At 34.0% G+C, this 18,060-nt stretch overlaps 2 protein-coding genes across 6 annotated transcripts; one reads left to right on the plus strand and one right to left on the minus strand.

Annotated features, from left to right (window-relative positions):
• Positions 1 to 2,996: 2,996 nt before the first annotated feature.
• Positions 2,997 to 9,197, plus strand: LOC144574529 (calcium-dependent protein kinase 19-like). Of its 4 annotated transcripts, none has more exons than XM_078324489.1 (10): positions 2,997 to 3,141; positions 3,644 to 4,190; positions 4,833 to 5,099; positions 5,666 to 5,809; positions 6,376 to 6,528; positions 6,653 to 6,765; positions 7,220 to 7,387; positions 7,774 to 7,901; positions 8,444 to 8,543; positions 8,801 to 9,197. In XM_078324489.1, exons 2-10 carry the CDS (start codon positions 3,698 to 3,700, stop codon positions 8,876 to 8,878), a joined length of 1,644 nt encoding a protein of 547 aa, XP_078180615.1. In that variant the 5' UTR covers positions 2,997 to 3,141; positions 3,644 to 3,697; the 3' UTR covers positions 8,879 to 9,197. The 4 variants fall into 4 exon arrangements, with proteins under 4 accessions (XP_078180615.1, XP_078180617.1, XP_078180616.1 ...); XM_078324491.1 differs by having other exon boundaries at positions 3,132 to 3,462; XM_078324490.1 differs by lacking the exon at positions 2,997 to 3,141 and adding an exon at positions 3,289 to 3,479.
• A 2,031-nt stretch (positions 9,198 to 11,228) lies between these two features.
• LOC144574726 (Met-10+ like family protein / kelch repeat-containing protein) lies at positions 11,229 to 17,615 on the minus strand. 2 transcript variants are annotated; one of them, XR_013518288.1, is made up of 10 exons: positions 17,112 to 17,615; positions 16,556 to 16,925; positions 15,640 to 16,053; positions 13,774 to 14,715; positions 12,930 to 13,059; positions 12,304 to 12,539; positions 11,980 to 12,144; positions 11,749 to 11,825; positions 11,559 to 11,665; positions 11,229 to 11,478 (listed from the first exon to the last, which is right to left on the minus strand). XR_013518288.1 is itself a non-coding variant. In XM_078324765.1 (10 exons), the coding sequence occupies exons 1-10, from the start codon at positions 17,533 to 17,535 to the stop codon at positions 11,378 to 11,380; spliced, it is 2,937 nt and encodes a 978-aa protein (XP_078180891.1). In that variant the 5' UTR covers positions 17,536 to 17,612; the 3' UTR covers positions 11,229 to 11,377. The 2 variants fall into 2 exon arrangements, 1 of the variants encoding a protein (XP_078180891.1); XM_078324765.1 differs by having other exon boundaries at positions 11,980 to 12,115; positions 17,112 to 17,612.
• Between the last annotated feature and the right edge of the window lie 445 nt (positions 17,616 to 18,060).

The raw sequence follows: 18,060 nt of genomic DNA on the forward strand, positions 1-18,060 counted from the left end.
TATTTTTGAAATAATGCATCGCAAACTTTGATGACGATACAAGTGTCATATCTATAATTGTGTTATGAAGAATTTGTAATTGTCAATTTTTATAACAGTGAGTGAAGTTATAACTTTTCCTTCTTGGTTAATAATATATATCTAGTTGGCTTATACTTAGGTTTTCTTTTTCTTCTATTTCTTTCGAAGAAAAAGGTTTGGTTTTCTAAATTACTTAGGTTTTTGGAAGAAGAGTAATCAATGTATCTGCGTATAGTTATATATAATTCGCAAATCGACGATATATAGGTGATAATCAAGTAGTCGTTTTCTTTTTGTTTTGCTAAAGAATGATATTTTAGTTATTTTTTCATTGCTGGAGAATGCAAGTGAACATGTTTTTCTAGTACTATCAATGAATTGCATTTACTTTTCTTGCCCCAAAATATTAAATAAGGATTATATCGCTATCCTTGTTGCCTGTCTAGCACATTTTTCCCCGTAAAAATTGTTAATTATATGCCTTCAAATTTGAAGCATGACAATAAATTTTGGTAATTAATCACTTTAAATATGTCTAGAATTAAACGAAAGCATCAAATATCCATAAAATTTGCTTCAAATGCATTACTGTACATTTGTTTGCGTAAAAATTGTTTTTTTTTTCTTTGTTGCTTTAACAAATATTTATGCACATATTAGATTATTTTTTGTGGTGTAATAACTTAAATGACTCCGAAATTAATCGAAAACTTTTATTATGCATGTAAATTGTTGCAGAAGCTATATATGATCGATACAGCTATTTTTGCGTAAAAAATGATGGATCGATGCTTCTGAGTTGCTTTTGGATTTTCTATGACATAAGTTGTTCACCTGCATACATCTTCTACGGAAATGCTTGAAGGTTAATTAATTCGATTTTTCCTAGTGGATCAATCATGATTTATTATTATTATTTTTTTAATACTACAGAAAAGAAAAATCGGAGAGGACCAACAACGATTGTGCAGACCAGGTGCTAGCTAGAAAACAAGGGACTTGACTTTTTCCCGTTTGCTCGGTCTGATTCATGATACATATATAATATTAATATATTATAAAGATTAGATGGGAACACGAATATACTCCGGATGTTAGCAATTTTATAATATCGATATTATTATCTGGCAGTAAAGAAATGGGTTGATCTGTATATCCTATCACTTGCCGTTGGGGCTAACATAATAAAACTACGAGAGCTTTTGCAGAATTATCCACATAAAATCTTTCCTTTTCATGGGCATTCACATCCACATTATTGTTGTTGGAATTTAAAACATAAAAAAGTTGTCAATTTTTACAAGAAGAGTGTTAACTATTGTTGCATGATTCAATTTTTTTTTTTCACTTTAAAATTATTGTAAAAGATATGGTTCCTTTATTTTTATTTTTTTCCTAACGAGCAACATATTTCTATTTTCTACACCAAAAGTGCGTCATACAAGTATACAACTACTGCCAAAATATTTTCTTGGATAGCATACTCGACTTATTTTTCTACCTCTTTGTTGACATGATATTGGCTTATATCTCGTTTTTAACAAACAAGAGTTTTTCTTTCATTTTTATAATATTTTAGTGAATTTAGTTTTTATATGCTTACTAGTCGTTTAAAAAGAATTAAAAGTAGCATACATAAACGGAGTGTTAAATATATGTGTTTCTAATGTCGCATCATAATGACAACTTTTTCATTAATAATTAAAAATGAAAATTCCAAAAAAATAAATGTAAAATATTAGTCTTATCTAATTTATGTCCAAGATGAAAATTTTGGAGTTCATTTTTGAGCAATATTAAGAAGAAAAAAAATTAACGGTTATTTTGTTACCTTCCATCACTATTTTTTATTTTTTAATATATATATATATATATATATATATATATATTGTGCAAGTAAACTCAAATCTCAAATTTATAATCATTTGAATTAATTTATTCAGTCTCAACTCGAAAATACTTAAGAAGAAATTATGTTATTTAATTTTGAGTACGCAATCATGACATAACATAAGATGTTCACATTTTTTAAGTGTAAAACATGGTTTATATTTAAAAATTTTGTTTATCAAGAAAATTATATCTTTGTGATTTTATATTTTAACTCTTTAATATAATTCATAAATAAATAAAAACGCTAATTAATAATTGAGCTTGGGTAGACATCAAGCTTCATTCGAGTTTTATTAGTATGAACTCGATAGTTAGATTGATTTTTAATTTGCGCTCAAAAGATTATTAAAAAAAAAAAAAAAAAAGCCGAAGCTGTAATCTGCTTCCTATAGCTCGATTCATTTCAAACCCTACTCCAACAGCTTTGCTGATACTTAAATTTTAGATTTTAAATTATAAGATTTTTTTTTTTCTAAAAAAAAACTAGAAGTATAATAAAGACATTTTTGTATGAAAGTGGAAACAAATCCACCGATTTCATTGATATTTACATTAAAATGAACATATATGAATCCAACTCTACTGTGGTTGTGGTACTCTCTGGTTAACTAAGTGACAGTAAATCCTATTTGTTATCGCTCAATCTATTTATATTATTGTATTTGTATGAACTCCTTTGATAAATTGGAATTGTGTGAAATAACAAAAAAAAAATGAGAGATTTACTTTTGAAAATTGTTCAACGGACGGAGGAGGTTATTTCCATTTTGGAACTTAAAAGGGAAATATTTGTAAATGTCGGAACTGGATAATAAAAATGAAAAGGAAAGAAGTAAAAGTCCTATAGAATAAGAAAATAATATAACCAGCTGAGAGACTTATAAAAACGAATACATATCCTCTATGGTAACAAAATATTTGTGTTTAGATACAGACCGTCCGATTAGAATCTACACGAATATTAAAGAATTCCCGTGCTTTCCATCTCCGGCCCGATCTGCTAGGATTCTCATCAACGGTCCAGATCTAAAGAGAAATATTTTGTTACCTCAGAGAATTTGGATTCGAATCGAAACCACCTCGATACTGTTTAGTTGGTGTCACGACACATAATCAGGCAATCAGTCTCTTCATTTTTCTTAATTTTCGCCACTTTTGAATTTTTTCTCAGTCGTCGCTTTCTTCTTTCTACCTCTTTCTTTTGTCTCCTCTTACGAGCCTTTCAAGGTCAGAGATCTCTGTTATCTTTGGAATTTATCTTTATTTTGTGCTTTATCTACACGAATCCAGTAACTCATATTTAAATTCTGGATTTCTCTACTGAATTGCAAATCCGGATATTTTCTTTCCAAATTAAGTGGTACATAACTAAAAAAAAAAGTTAGAGGTATTGTAGAATTAGTACTATTGTAATTTTCTAAATTGAGGCTATTTCTCTCATTTGCAATATCCAAATCTGCTGTGAATTCATGTCAATTTAATTTGTGCAAAGCTACTAGGTTGCGACCTGAATTTCCTGCAGCTATATTGAGGAAAATTCCAAATCGGGTCTTTCTTCTCACAATGTACATCTGAAAAGTAGCTCTGAATTTGTAATTTATATACTTCTGGTTTTCGTTGTTTTTGTCAAAAGATCTAAAATTCAACACATTTACTTGTGCATCCTTATTTATTATTTTTCATTTTTATCTCTTTCTTCTATTTCAACATATCCCTTTTTACTGTGCAGCAAATAAAAGGGTTTGGTAAGCTGAAGAGACTTTACTTTTAGAGAGAGATAGAGATGGGGCAGTGTTGTAGCAAGGATCCAGCTGAGCAGCCTCTGCCCACACACCGAAGTGGCGGTGGGAGCAATGGGTCTTACCAGACCGAACCGGCACATGCTCCCCAAAAACCCACCACCCCAACAGCTGTACCGTCGCCACCTCCCTCAGCGTACCAACCTAGTGCTCCTGCACCCGTCACCTCCACCAAACCCATAGTACCACCTATCAGTGCGCCTGTACCAGTCCCACCCAAACCGGCAGTGGCACCTGACACTATCCTTGGGAAACCTTATGAAGATATACGCTTGTTCTACACTTTAGGCAAGGAGCTAGGCCGGGGCCAATTTGGGGTCACATATCTCTGCACTGACAGTGCGACAGGTCATCAATATGCGTGCAAATCAATCTCCAAGAGAAAGCTCGTCAGCAAGGCCGACAGGGAGGATATAAAGAGAGAAATTAGTATAATGCAGCATTTATCAGGCCAAGCTAACATAGTTGAATTTAGAGGTGCTTTTGAGTGCCAATTTTTTTAATTTGCAATTTGTTCTTGAAATAAATTGCTTACAATTTACTCAAGGAACTCCTTAGTTTTAGTTCAATCTATGGGTACAATGGTACTTAATGTATGGATACCTCTGCCCACTATGTCAAAAATGACATTTTACCCTGCTGTAAGACGAAATCTTGGCCATGAGGCTACAAATTGTACGAACATACCATTTTACCTCTACATATTTTCATTTATAAATAAAGGGTAAAACGGGCATTTTATAATTCTAAAATGAGTTTTAATAGGAAAGGCAATAAATTGGGTACATTTGTGAGTTTTTAAAATTTAGAAGGGTAAATATTTTTAAAATTTAGAAGGGTAAATATTTTTAAAATTTAGAAGGGTAAATATTTTTAAAATTTAGATGGGTAAATATGATATTATGAATTTTAGATGTGGAAATACGTAATTTTGAAGTTTTTGAGGGGTTTACATGAAATTCCCTTTCTGAAAACATCATAGGATGCACATATTTATTGTACCTGCTATACTGGTGTATTTGAAGACATCATAGGAGGGTAAAGGAGTTACTGGGTAAACCGAAAAAGAAAACTCCAAATACAGTGAGTTATTTTTACTGTTGTCATGCTCTCTGACAGGTGCGTATGAAGACAAGAGCAATGTGCATGTGGTGATGGAGTTGTGCGCAGGAGGAGAGCTGTTCGACAGGATCATTGCCAAGGGGCACTACTCTGAGAGAGCAGCGGCCACCATGTGCAGAGCAATAGTGAATGTGGTGTACACCTGTCATTTCATGGGGGTGATGCACAGAGATCTGAAACCCGAGAATTTTTTGCTGGCCACTAAAGACGAAAATGCCATGCTTAAGGCCACTGATTTCGGCCTCTCCGTGTTTATTGAAGAAGGTTAGTTGGTTTCATTTGTTATTTATTTGTTCATTCTATATCTTTGTTTCAATTATATGCCTTGTAAAAATCAGATTTTTTTTTTTTGTATATTCGTCGTAAAACTAGGCCTGTGTAGTTTCTACCCATCCTGTCCCAAGCCAGGAAAAAAAGGAGGGTTGTGATAATACAGCCTTTTATGGAAATGAAACCCTCCCACCGGGACTCTGGTTGGTTGTTTCTAGCCTGCCCAACTTGTTTAGGACTGCTCGGTTGTTGTTGTATATTCATCGTAAAACTGTTTGCTGTGTGCTGAAAAATAAATTGTGTAATGCTGGTACTTGAGAATGCGTGATGCTACCTATTGGTGCTGCTCAGTTGTACCAATGAGTTTCTTTATTTTTTTATTATACTTCCCAGGATTTAAGGTTTCTTTAGAGGAGTTGTAGTGTTATTCCGTGTATCAATTTATAAAAAGATAATTTTATTTTGTGAAAGGTGTGATATTCTTCTTTTCTTTGTTTCATGATTATGAAATTTTGTATGATACATACTAACAAAACTCTTCAATATTGAAAACAATGCAGGGAAAGTGTATAGGGATATAGTTGGAAGCGCCTATTACGTTGCACCTGAGGTTTTGAGGAGACATTATGGCAGAGAGATAGATGTGTGGAGTGCTGGTGTTATATTGTATATTCTTCTCAGTGGTGTCCCTCCTTTCTGGGCCGGTATAATACATTTATTTTTCGGTTGCATGAGTAAACTAAGATTGTCTGAAATTTGATTTTGTTGGGTCCTTTTCACAAATTTATCTTGAGCAGATTTGTTTTCTTGGATAGTTGATATTTTGCTTGTACACATACAAATTGTAGATAATGTGAAATTTTGCTTATACACATTAATGTAAAGCTGCAGGAATATACTCGTAGATAATGTGAAATTTTGAATCAGGTTGCTGCATAGATAATTGTTATCAATAGGTTAAATTCATATCCAGAAATGTCTTTATGCATCTCTCTGTAAAGAAAAAACAAGGACAGATTTTATTGCACTTGTTTGAACTTGAATTTAATGAGTTATTATGAAGGATACTCAAGGGCTTTAAAACACTTGATGGCATTTTATTTTGAATAAATAATTACTAATACACATTTCCTATGATATCTTTTTAAATATTTAGATCAAAATATGTATTCTTAGAAAAGAAAAGAAAATTTCACCTTATATGCACCATATTTGTCAATTGCAGCGTTATATATAACTTTATACATTTAACCTCCTCTGATGCATGTAGAGACCGAGAAGGGAATATTTGATGCAATCTTAGAAGGAGAAATAGATTTTGAGAGCCCACCATGGCCTTCTATTTCAAGTAGTGCCAAGGATTTGGTAAGAAAAATGCTCACTCAAGACCCCAAAAAGAGAATCACCTCTGCGCAGGTTTTACGTAAGTTTCTCCTATGGTTCATGATTTTCTTGCAGATTTCCTTTGCATGATTCTCCCAATTCAACTAAAAGATTCTTTATCATTTTTTCATTGTTTATTTATTCAATTATTTATTTTTTAACAGAGCATCCGTGGCTGCGAGATGGAGAAGCATCAGATAAACCAATAGATAATGCGGTTCTTTCTAGGATGAAACAATTCAGAGCTATGAACAAGCTCAAAAAAATGGCGCTCAAGGTACAGTACAACACCCAGCGATGACAAATTGTGATTTTGAACAGCTTTTTTTTTTATACAGTACTTCATTTGTTTTCTTGCCAAGTATAGTCGCAAGCATTAAACAATGGATACCCATTTTTGATGGTTTTGTTTCTTTTTCTCAACTTTGGTATTTTCGTTTCTTAATTAGTAATTGAAAGAAGCAATTTTAAAATTCTAAAACAGAAATCTTACTAGTTTTTAAGTGAAGAGGTGAAAACGAAAATTTAATTTAATTTTTGGTAATATTAGAGAACTAATAAAAGGATATTTTAGAACTTTTGTAATGTCTACTTCAAATTGGTTTCATTATTAAAAAATGAAATGCAAAAACTTCTGAATTTTCATTTATAATGGCTTACTTCTTAAAAAATTACCAACCCCAAGCTAAAGATGATGCTTGTACTAATTTTAACAAATTTACGCCTCACAGGTTATTGCGGAGAACTTAAATGAAGAAGAGATAAAGGGTTTAAAACAAATGTTTCTAAACATCGACACCGATAATAGTGGTACAATCACATATGAAGAACTGAAAGCTGGTCTGGCCAAGCTCGGGTCAAAACTTACTGAAGCTGAAGTTAAGCAGCTAATGGAGGCGGTGAGTTTATAAAAAATATAAAACATGAGAGTTATAAATTTGACTACAATTTGTGTTTTGTTTCTTTTGGTTTAAGAGCCCTCCTAAAAAAGAAAGTGTCATTTCTGTGAAACAATTAATAGCTAAAATGATAAAAAATACAGTGGCAGTGATTTTCTTTGTTCTTTTAGTTTACAGTTTTAATTTTTTAAATTGGAGAGCAAGGTTTACTAAATGTTTGCCAGATGTATACCTCTTACATACTCATTGATTAAAAACAATTTTGAGGTTACTGATTGGGGATGATGCGTGATCTTTTAAATTGAGAGCAAAGAATTACCTTTTTTTTATATATATACAATATTTCATTTCCTGTTCAAACCTTAGTTTTTAATTGATATCAACAGGCTGACGTGGATGGAAATGGGTCAATAGATTATGTCGAGTTTATAACGGCCACAATGCACCGGCACAGGCTAGAAAGAGACGAGCACCTGTACAAAGCCTTTAATTATTTTGATAAAGATAACAGCGGGTAAGTTTTCATACCTACCGGTACTTTTAAAGAACATGCACAATATGGACCCAAATCAACTTTAATTTGGAATCAATCTCACAGGTACTTTTTAAGAACATGCTTTTTGTGTTTTTGATTACCAAAAAGGTAGTATGGACCCAAATCAAATGTTTAATTTGGAATCATTCTCAAGAAAAAGAAAGCACTTCTAGTCTGTAAATACAATAAAGATATTGTGCACACTGAATGCTAAATGTTTCATGGAGATTTTCATGTGCATAGATGCCCATATGAACAATTATATGTATATTGTTTCTCAGGTATTAATTGAAAATATCTTGCATGTAGTGCAATTCATTGATGTTTTTGTCTTGTAGTCCTAATTTGAACATTTCCTTTTGTTCTTGTCAAAGATTAATCTTATTTTTTCAACTTGGGTGCTAAGATTTTTACCTTCATTAATAAAATGTTTCATACTGTGTGTATCGATGGTGTATCCTAATTATGTATATATTGTATTGCATGAAAGTTGGTAACTTGTTGGGTTTTTCACTGTATAGCTTTATTACAAGAGATGAATTGGAGGCAGCATTGCTAGAACATGAAATGGGTGATGCAACTGCTATCAAGGAAATTATATCAGAAGTTGATACTGATAATGTAAGGCTAAATACAGAAAGTACCTAACTTCTTTATTTTTTCTAAGATTGTAAAACTATATCTATACTAATTACAAAATAGACCAATGCATTGCACTTGAAAATTTTCACGAGCTATCACTGATGAAAGCATGAGGTTTAATTTTCCAGATGAATTCAGAGTAAATTTTTTTTATGCTTATGCTTGAAATAAGTCAGAGACGTATAAATTTTCTAATTGCATCTTTATCCATGTATTTTTATTTTTTTATTTTTTAGGATGGAAGAATTAATTATGAGGAGTTTGTGGCCATGATGAGAGGTGGGGGGATGCAACAGCCAATGAAGCTAAAGTAGATGTAGAGCTTGGTCCTTCATTTATAGCAGTTTCTCTTCAAATTGTAAACTGATGTTGTAATTTGTATTATTCAATGAGATGGATTTTTAATGTTGTGTTATGTATTATTTTCACGAGAATCAAAGTTTGTTTGTAAATCTTGGTTTTTAGTTTTTGTGCTGTACTCCTCTGTTGAAATAATGATATTGCTCTCAGGGGAGTAAAGCTGAGAATTGGAGAGGTTTTTTTGTTTCAAAGATTGTGGAGAGCTCTTTCGTATCTTGTAAATTTGTTATTACATTTTGTTGTCTAACCAGAGATATTTGAGTTTGTGGAAAACATTAATTTTTAGTAATACCATTTTATTTTAATTTGTTCTTTTTTAACTTGTGAATTGTTGTTTCAGTAGTTTGGTGGATTAGGTATGATGGAAAAGATGTCGTGGTGAAAATGGATTAGATACGGAGCGGATGGTAGTCAAACCGTTTGTATCCGTTTTTATTTTTCTGATAAGGACACCTATCAGATTGAATATTTATTAAAATAAATAAATAAATATATATATATATAGAGAGAGAGAGATAGGCTAATAAACAATCAATTGTTCCTAGCCTTCCGTACAACCAAGTGGTTTTCCAATTTTTAAAGTCCAAATGATCGATCCAAACCGTTAGATGTGATCTCCATATTAAAATGTGCTAGGAGACCAAATTTTATATTTTTTTGGAATTTTTTTACTATTTATTAAGTCACTTTGAAAATCGTTGATCCAACGGTACCTTCTGATTTTACTGTTTGGTTAAGTCACCGTTGGATTAGCGATTTTCAAAGTGGCTTAATAAATAGTAAAAAAATTTCAAAAAAATGTAAAATTTGGCCTCCTAGCACATTTTAATATGGATATCACATATAACTGTTTGAATCAATTATTTGGACTTTAAAAATCAGAAAACCACTTGGTTGCATGGGAGGCTAGGAACAATCGATTGTTTATTAGCCCCCCCTCTCTCTCTCTCTCTCTCTATATATATATATATATTTTAAGAAAATATCCAAGTTTATAATATTTATTTAATTATAATAGTGAATAATATATATTTTTGTAATATATATTAAATTATATAATATTAGAGGATTGCTAAAACCCGAATGGGTAGTACCCGTTTTGTCCGACCCGTATCCGTTACCCAAGGTACCCGTACCTGTGCCCGGGTATAGGCGGGTAAACGGGTACACGGGTACGGGTTTGGGACGGGTAGGGTACCAATATTTGGGAAAAAAACCCGCCCAACCCGTACTCGCCTTACCCGTACCCGAAACCCGCCTATCCGGACCCGTTGTACCCGTACCCGCACCCATTTACCCGAATACTTTACCCGTTCTACCCGCATACTTTACCCGTTCTACCCGCACCCTTTACCCGTTTACCCTTTATCCGTTTACTTTTAAAATTCAAATTTTGAAATTTTTTTGCCACACTACCCGTAAAAACAGTAAAAAATAGAAAAAAATAACAGAAAAAAAAGAAAAAAAAACAGAAAAAAAAACAGAAAAAAAATAGGAAAAAAAGGAAAAAAAAAATATATATATATTAAAAACCGAAAAAAACCAGAAAAAAAAAATATACTTGTACCCTACCCGAGGTACCCGTTACCCGAGACGGGCACAGGTATGAAACGGGTAGGGTACACTTTTTAAAAAAATTACCCGACCTACCCGTACCCGTTCTACCCGACTACTCGTCCTACCTGTACCCGCCCTACCCGAGGTATCCGTACCCTATCCGAGAGCACAACACTATATAATATATCTACTATTTAAATAAGAATAATTAAAATTTAAAATCTTATCCGTATCTCTACGAACATTGGATTTGTATCTAATTTCTAAATATGGATTGAATATTATCTACTTCATTTTCACCCCTAAAAAGATGTCAAAATATATATATGAAAAACCAAGCTTTAAGAATGGTATTGTTCTGTTTTGAAACTAGTGAAGGAAAAAAAATGATGTGAACAAGCTACTAGCTAACACATCATGACTTAATCAACGTCGTCGCAATACGTATACAAATTTTTTTATATGACATAATATTAAAATGAAGAATAGTCATATCATGCAAATGACAATATCACGTGTTATATTGCGATCACGTGATGTGATCAAATGTGATGTGATAAATGATATTTAATTATTTTTTAGATTTTAAGTTCATCAAAAATAACAATGAAAGATAGTAAAAGTAAGATAATATTAAATAACAAATTATAATAAAAAAAAAATGTTAAAAAAATTGGCCACCTATGACCTAACATCTCATGTGATATGACCTGACAAAACATGCCATGCCATTTTAGACACAAACAATAACATCCGCAACAACAGGCTGTCTTAAAGAAAATATATATATATATATATATATATATCTACGTCATACAAAAGCATCCAGATATTTTCTAATGTCATAAATAGAACTAAGTTTAAATAGATGAAACAAGAAAAAAGAAAGCTAAGAACTAGATCTGTGCGCACTTGACATCAACAACTAGGTGCAGAATATGGGGCCCATACCACTTCACACGCTCTATATGATGTATGGTTACATGCCATGATAAACCTGGGGCACAGAAACACAGTCACTAAAGCTGTTTTGACATGTGTATTAAAAAAAAAAAAAAAATCAATAGTGCTTGCTACCTTCCTTTTGGGAAATTCTGGTGATAGATTGTACAACATGATCAAACCATGTGGCCTCTTCTGAATCATTAACGTTACCATGTATGTGCAACATACCTCCCTCCGCTCTGACATGGAAAACAGTATACATTTGTGAAATTCATTTATAGTTTTTTTTTTTTTTTTTTTAAGTTAAAGAAAGAAAAATAACCTCAGAGCCCTGACGGCAGTAACCCAACTACCTTCACTGGAAGGTAGAAGGCCAAGACAAACACGGTCAGCAACCGCCTACATTTGATCAGTAAGATAAAAACAAGTAGTCATCAATCAGTGAAAATTAGAAATTATTATCAAGAGTGGAGTCAGGTCATGATCCTGATCGGAACCCCACTCCATTAACTGTCAGTGTTCAGGTCAGGGGGGGAGACAGAAAGATGCTAACTTTAGGTGCAGTGATGCAGTTATCTCCTTGGAGTACAATACACCGATCAGCCACTGAGTTGTCATGAATATTGCGTCTCAGAGCAATTAATGCGTTCGGGTTCCACTCGCATGCATAAACCAGCTTAGCATGGGCTCTGATGACAAAGTATGATCCTTTAATTTTCTAATGATAAATTAAAAGGACAAAATATTTAAACACTTTGCATGAGATTCCCTACAAAAACTCAAAACATCACATGCATGTTTGTAAACATGGAAATACTTTTGCAAATCCAAGTAAAGAGAATATTATTCGCATGCTTCTAAAGGGAGTGAGACGTACTTGACTAGGAAAGGTAGAACAAAGTAGCCAATACCAGCAAACAAATCAACTACGACCTCATTGGTACAGTCTAAAGAACCCATGCGAAGCTTCTCTGAGCGATTTCCCCAAGAAAACATGCATTTTGTGGCATCAAGAGAATAGCTTATACCATTTTCATGATGTGTAACCCACCCATCAGACCCCAAGAGAAGCTCCAACCCACTATCTCTTGTACCAGTTGACATCACACTACCCTGGGAAAGAAAAGGAAAATAAATAAATGAGAGGTGGCAACTATTGCCCAATACAGGGTTCATCTTTTTTTTTGCTTTAAAATTCATGCAGGGTCTCACTCTTGAGATGTACAGGGTTCACCCTTTTTTGTGCATCAAAATTTGTGCCACCGCACTGAGCAAGAGTTAAGTGATTTGCCCGGGCATGTGAGATCATTCCCCTAAATGAATTTACTAAAAAAAAAGTTTGGACAGTGCCAACACAGTGGTACTTCACTTGTATTTGTGCTTTGGTTACTTGTAATCCTTGAACATTGCCAGCTTGATTCTCATATTTTCATTCTCTTGTACAAAAGGTAAATGTATTAATTGAGACAGGTACCAGTATGAACTGTGTAATATGATTCTTACTTGGCGTGCAAGGCGCTGAGTCCCAAGTGAGTTAGCAATTATTGACCACAGCTCCTTGGCAATGGAATCCCATCGAGGATCCTTAAATGCATTCTTAGGTAGCACAACCATATCACCAAGTTGCTCCCACCTGAGTAACAATTTACCCAAAAAAACAAAAAGATAATAATATAAAAGCTTTCAGGAGTTAAGATTACTTAGATTGAGTGAGGCTACAGTAATATGGATATTACAGATCAACCGGTGCTATGGATCCATATCTCTATTTTTAAAGTTCAAACAATTGATCCAAACTGTCCAAACTGTTAAACATGATCATCATATGAAAATGTACTTGGAGACCAAATTTTACACTCTTTAGAATTTTTTTTTTACTATTTTATTAGATAGGTAGAAAATCACTTGATCTAAAAATTCTTGACCATCAGAGAGTAGTGATTCTACCCATCTACAAAAATACTAAAAAAATTCTAAAAATATATAAAATTTGGTCTCCAAGTATATTTTCATATGGAGATAATGTTTAACTGTTCGGATCACCTGTTTGGACTTTGAAAATAGAGACATAAATCTATAGCACAGGTCGGTCCATAATATGCATACTATTATAGTGTCACTCAATTAGATTTATACGAATTTACTGGATTTAAGTGTTTCATTTCATTTCATGTTATGTTCAAATGAGATCAAGTGAATCAAGAGTCCAAACTAGAAATAAACCGAAGTGCCAACAATGAATGTACCAAATGTATTAACTCCTTACGATGAGAGGAATAAACAATATTATGCAATACAAACAAAATTTAGCTAGGAACTGGTACTACAATGCTTGTAAAAAACTAACCTTGTAGGAAGCTGCTCAAGCAATTCTAGAGGAATCCCACTGCTCTCCAATAAGGGCTTTACTAACTCTCTCATTAAATTTTGAGGGGACTTGGGCCCCTTTTTGTTGATGGTTAATTCATCTTTTTCCAAAGAGCCCCCGCAAGACATCAAAATTTCCTTTTCATGATTTGCCTTCTCGCTAAAGAAAAAATCACAAAAACCCCCGTTTACAGGAAATAGCACATAATGCCCATTTGGGGCCACTTTAACTTTTCTGTTGAGATCCAACCACCCTGATTTTTTCAGCACATCTTTTATCTCTTTTGCACATTTCTTCTCAACTTGAAAAACAAAATTTGAATCTGAATTCAAACCATCTATGATCTTCAGGAAATTCAGATTAAGTTTCATTGGTGGATTGAAATATGTTCCAAATGCATAGCATGCAGCCCCACCACCTACCAAAACAAGCTCTTCATCAATTACCACAGCCGAACTACGAACCCACATGTTCTTTTTACCGACAGATTCAATTTTCTCATGAACCCATTTCTTTCTATTGAAATCCAAAAGAACTAGTTTTTGGTGCTCTTGTTGTCTAAAAGGGCACCCACCCAATATCCCAATATAGTGATTGTAGACAAACATTGAATGTGAAAACCTTGCAAAAGGAGGTTTTCCGGAAATAATTTCTTTTTTCCAAATTAATAATTCAGTATCCAAGGAGTATAGGTCGCCAAGTGGTTTCTGACCATTATGCCCTCCAAACAGAAACAACTGGGAGCCGTGGGCCACCATTGAATGAGAGTGGCATGGGCCCGGCCAATCTCCCCTTTTCTTAATCTCTTTCCATTGCATGGATTTGGTGTCTAATACAACCATGCAAGAATATATTACTTCATCACTAAGGCCGCCGAATACATATATGTTTGAGCCCACAACTGCTGCAGCATGACGGTGCCTGTGCACATGACAAGAAAATTCAAATTACTAAAAAATGATTAAAATTTAGGTTTTCTGTCTAAATAATCTCAAAATTTAGTATATCACAAGGGGAAAGGTAGAACTATGAAGCCTAAAACTACATTGATAAACCTAACAAAATTATCCTCTGACAGTATGCCAGTTTAAGCAGAAGCACAGAAAGTTTTAGAATGTTCAACACAAAAAAAAAGAGTTTCAGTATTTAGTTCTATTTTTCATATTTGTAACTAAATCCAAATTTTAATAGGTGAAAGATGTTGCAAATAGCACCAGACTGTGAGATCAATGTGATGAACAACTTATATTCCATTATAAATTATCTATCCAAAACACAAAGAAATCTAAAATCAAAAGTGACCCCAAATGGGCAACACGTGGCAAGTACCTTCCGAGTTTATATCTGCTTGTTACAGATTGATTTTTGTAGGTCAATATGTTAATTAGCTTTTGTTTTCTTAGTTAGGTTTGGCAAATAGCCAAAGTAAAGTCAATGCTTGATATAAGTATGTAATTTGTCATGTGTTTTCAAATATATAGAATAGCCAGTTGCAGGGGCGGAACTAGAAAATTTTGATAGGGGTGGCTGAAAATTAAAATGTACAATTGTAGTAAGTGGGATTTGAACCCAAGACCTCTCAACCATAAAATAGAGTTTTAACCACTAGGCCACAACTAAACATATGTCATTTATTGAAGGTGGCTAGACTATATAAAAAGTCTAAAAAAGATAAAATTCAATTAAATTCCTATACATATAATTAAAATTTTAAAATCATAGGGGTGGCTTAGGCGCTTAGCCACCTTTATTTTTAGGTCAAAACACAAATTTTTGTTTAAGATAAACAGAATTCATTTTTTGTTTTTCTTTGAAAAAATAATTGAAGTCAAAGTAGCTCAGTACCTTGGTTTAAAGACATCTCCAGTGCACTCAAGTCGCATCCATTCATTGGAATTTCTCTTTAGAACCCACACATCATTTAGTATTTCTACAGGACCCGCTCTTCCCCCAATAACATACACATCCTCTTCGACTAGACTGACAGAGTGCCCCATTCGTTCCAACGGGGGGCCCGCAGCATTTAATGTCGCTAGCGAGCCTGAACTGGGGTCCAGAATTAGAGAATAGTTCCTTCGTGAATGACGGCCTATGCCACCAAATCCGCCAAAAATGAGTACTCTGTTATTGCTATACGCACAAGCTGATTGTCCCCAGAGGAACAGCTTCTCAATTGGTTCACCTGTTACATTCAAATCTGAAGTAGAGAGACTGTGGTTTTGGTTTGGCACCATCTCCTTTATTAAGGCTGAATTTGAACTGTTAAAAAAAAAATAAATAAATAAGTGCACTAGTCTCGGTTGCAGTACAATCAACACGAAGATATATACCAGCCAATACTTGTTCTAAACTGGCCATATAAGAAATTTCTTTCTTGAACTACATTGCTCTTTGTTTTTTCCTGCTTTTCTCTTCAATTTTATTTGTTTCTTTCTAGGAAGTTTGACACAGGGAAGAAGGGGTGGGGGTGCCATGAATTCACATCACCTAAGGTACCTCAAATTTTGAGTTTGGATCTGGTCCAATGATCTGCTTCAGCACAAATACTAGAGAGGCCCTGTGCAATCTACCTCAGACCGGATTGGCCCCGATTCTGATCAGACGGTCCAGATCCAAACTCAAAATTTGAGTTACTTCAGGGGATCCGGACTTGGGTTGTCATGGTGAGGTTGGAATGTTATATGAGAATCTAGTACAATATAAGCTAATATGTACCATTACCAATCAAAACCTAAAGTATTATCATTACCGAAATCAAAACCTTTTGTGAGTATTGGCTTCATCAGCTTCCTCTTTACATAGGCAACCAAGCTCAATATTAGAATCATCAAGTGTTAGATCACTGATTCCATTTGGTACCAATGAGGTTGTACTAGTACCGGGTCGCTCAAAATTGTTAATCTGCTCTGATGGCATTTCTTCTCCACTGATTGATGCTAATTTTGCATGCAGAGCAAGGAGAAAGCCATCTGTTCTCTGTTTGTTTGCCTCCATTTTGTTATTTGCAATGCCAATTAAGTACCTAACATACTCATCTGAAACAAGCAAATTACCAACTTGTCCAAGAGGTACTTCCATACGTATAGAGCACCGTACTGCGACCATGATACGTTTCTGTACGCTTGTTACACCTGCAACTAACATAAATTACTCGTCTGACATAGATAATATCATAATAAGATAACATATACCAAAGTTTGTTGTACTACCGTACTATAAACGTTGAATCTTTTATTTTTCATTAAAAAATGTATAATATGAACATTTCAAATATACGCATTACTACAAACACCTTACTGCAAATGAAAAATACTTGCCAGATTCTCTAAAACCAGATGAAACAGCAACAGTGACGAGGTGACGTGCCGCATCCAGATCTCTACAATCGACAGCCAAAATCATAGGTTCAAATCTCAAAACTGCCTCAAAACCCACATCTTGTTCCTCTAGGACCCCAAAAAGCAATCCGAGTATCGTCTCCAGATCAGGCTTCTCATGTGAAACATACAACCACCTACCTCCTCCCGCCTTCTTCTTTTGTTGAGTGGAGGAATCAGGGTTAGAGAGAAGGATGGAAATACGCCCGGAGCAGGAGGAGGTGGTAAAGAAGGAAGGGTGGGAATTGAGGAGATCTAGAAGGGGAATGATTGGGGCATCGACGCCACCTTTGGGGGACTTATCCGGCGCCGACGATTCCAGCTCAGCCATCGCAGCCGCCTTCCTCTGGGCGAAGGTGTCCATGGCGATGTAATTTAGGGTTTTGGGGGGTTTGAATTGGTCGTTGACTAGTCTTTAGAAGATGGACCTGAACTGAGCATAGATACGATTTGTCGCTGCCTCGCTGGTGATGGACTTCAGATCCAGTGCAGTATCTCACTGAGTGCAATAAAATCTGAGTCGTCAGTTTTAATCTGGCACGAATATCAAAAATACTTTCTCTATCGAAATTAGGGGGTGTAAACGGATCGGATATTATCCGATTTTGAACGAATCCGAATTTAAAAAATTACTTAAATTATCTGATCCGTATCAGTATCCGAGACTATTTGTATATGTATCCGTACCCGAAAAATTATAACAGATAAAAATACAGTAAGATTTTAACTATCTGTAATTATCCGTATTCGACCGTTTACACATAGAATATACATTAGTAATTGATTTATTAAATTATATAACAAATCTATTTTATGCTCTTAAATTGATTTATTAAATTGCATATTCATACCAATGATTTATTAAACTGCATATACATATATATTTTGA

This window comes from Carex rostrata, chromosome 23, assembly GCF_964058835.1.
Source record: "Carex rostrata chromosome 23, lpCarRost1.2, whole genome shotgun sequence".
Lineage (NCBI taxonomy): Eukaryota > Viridiplantae > Streptophyta > Magnoliopsida > Poales > Cyperaceae > Carex > Carex rostrata.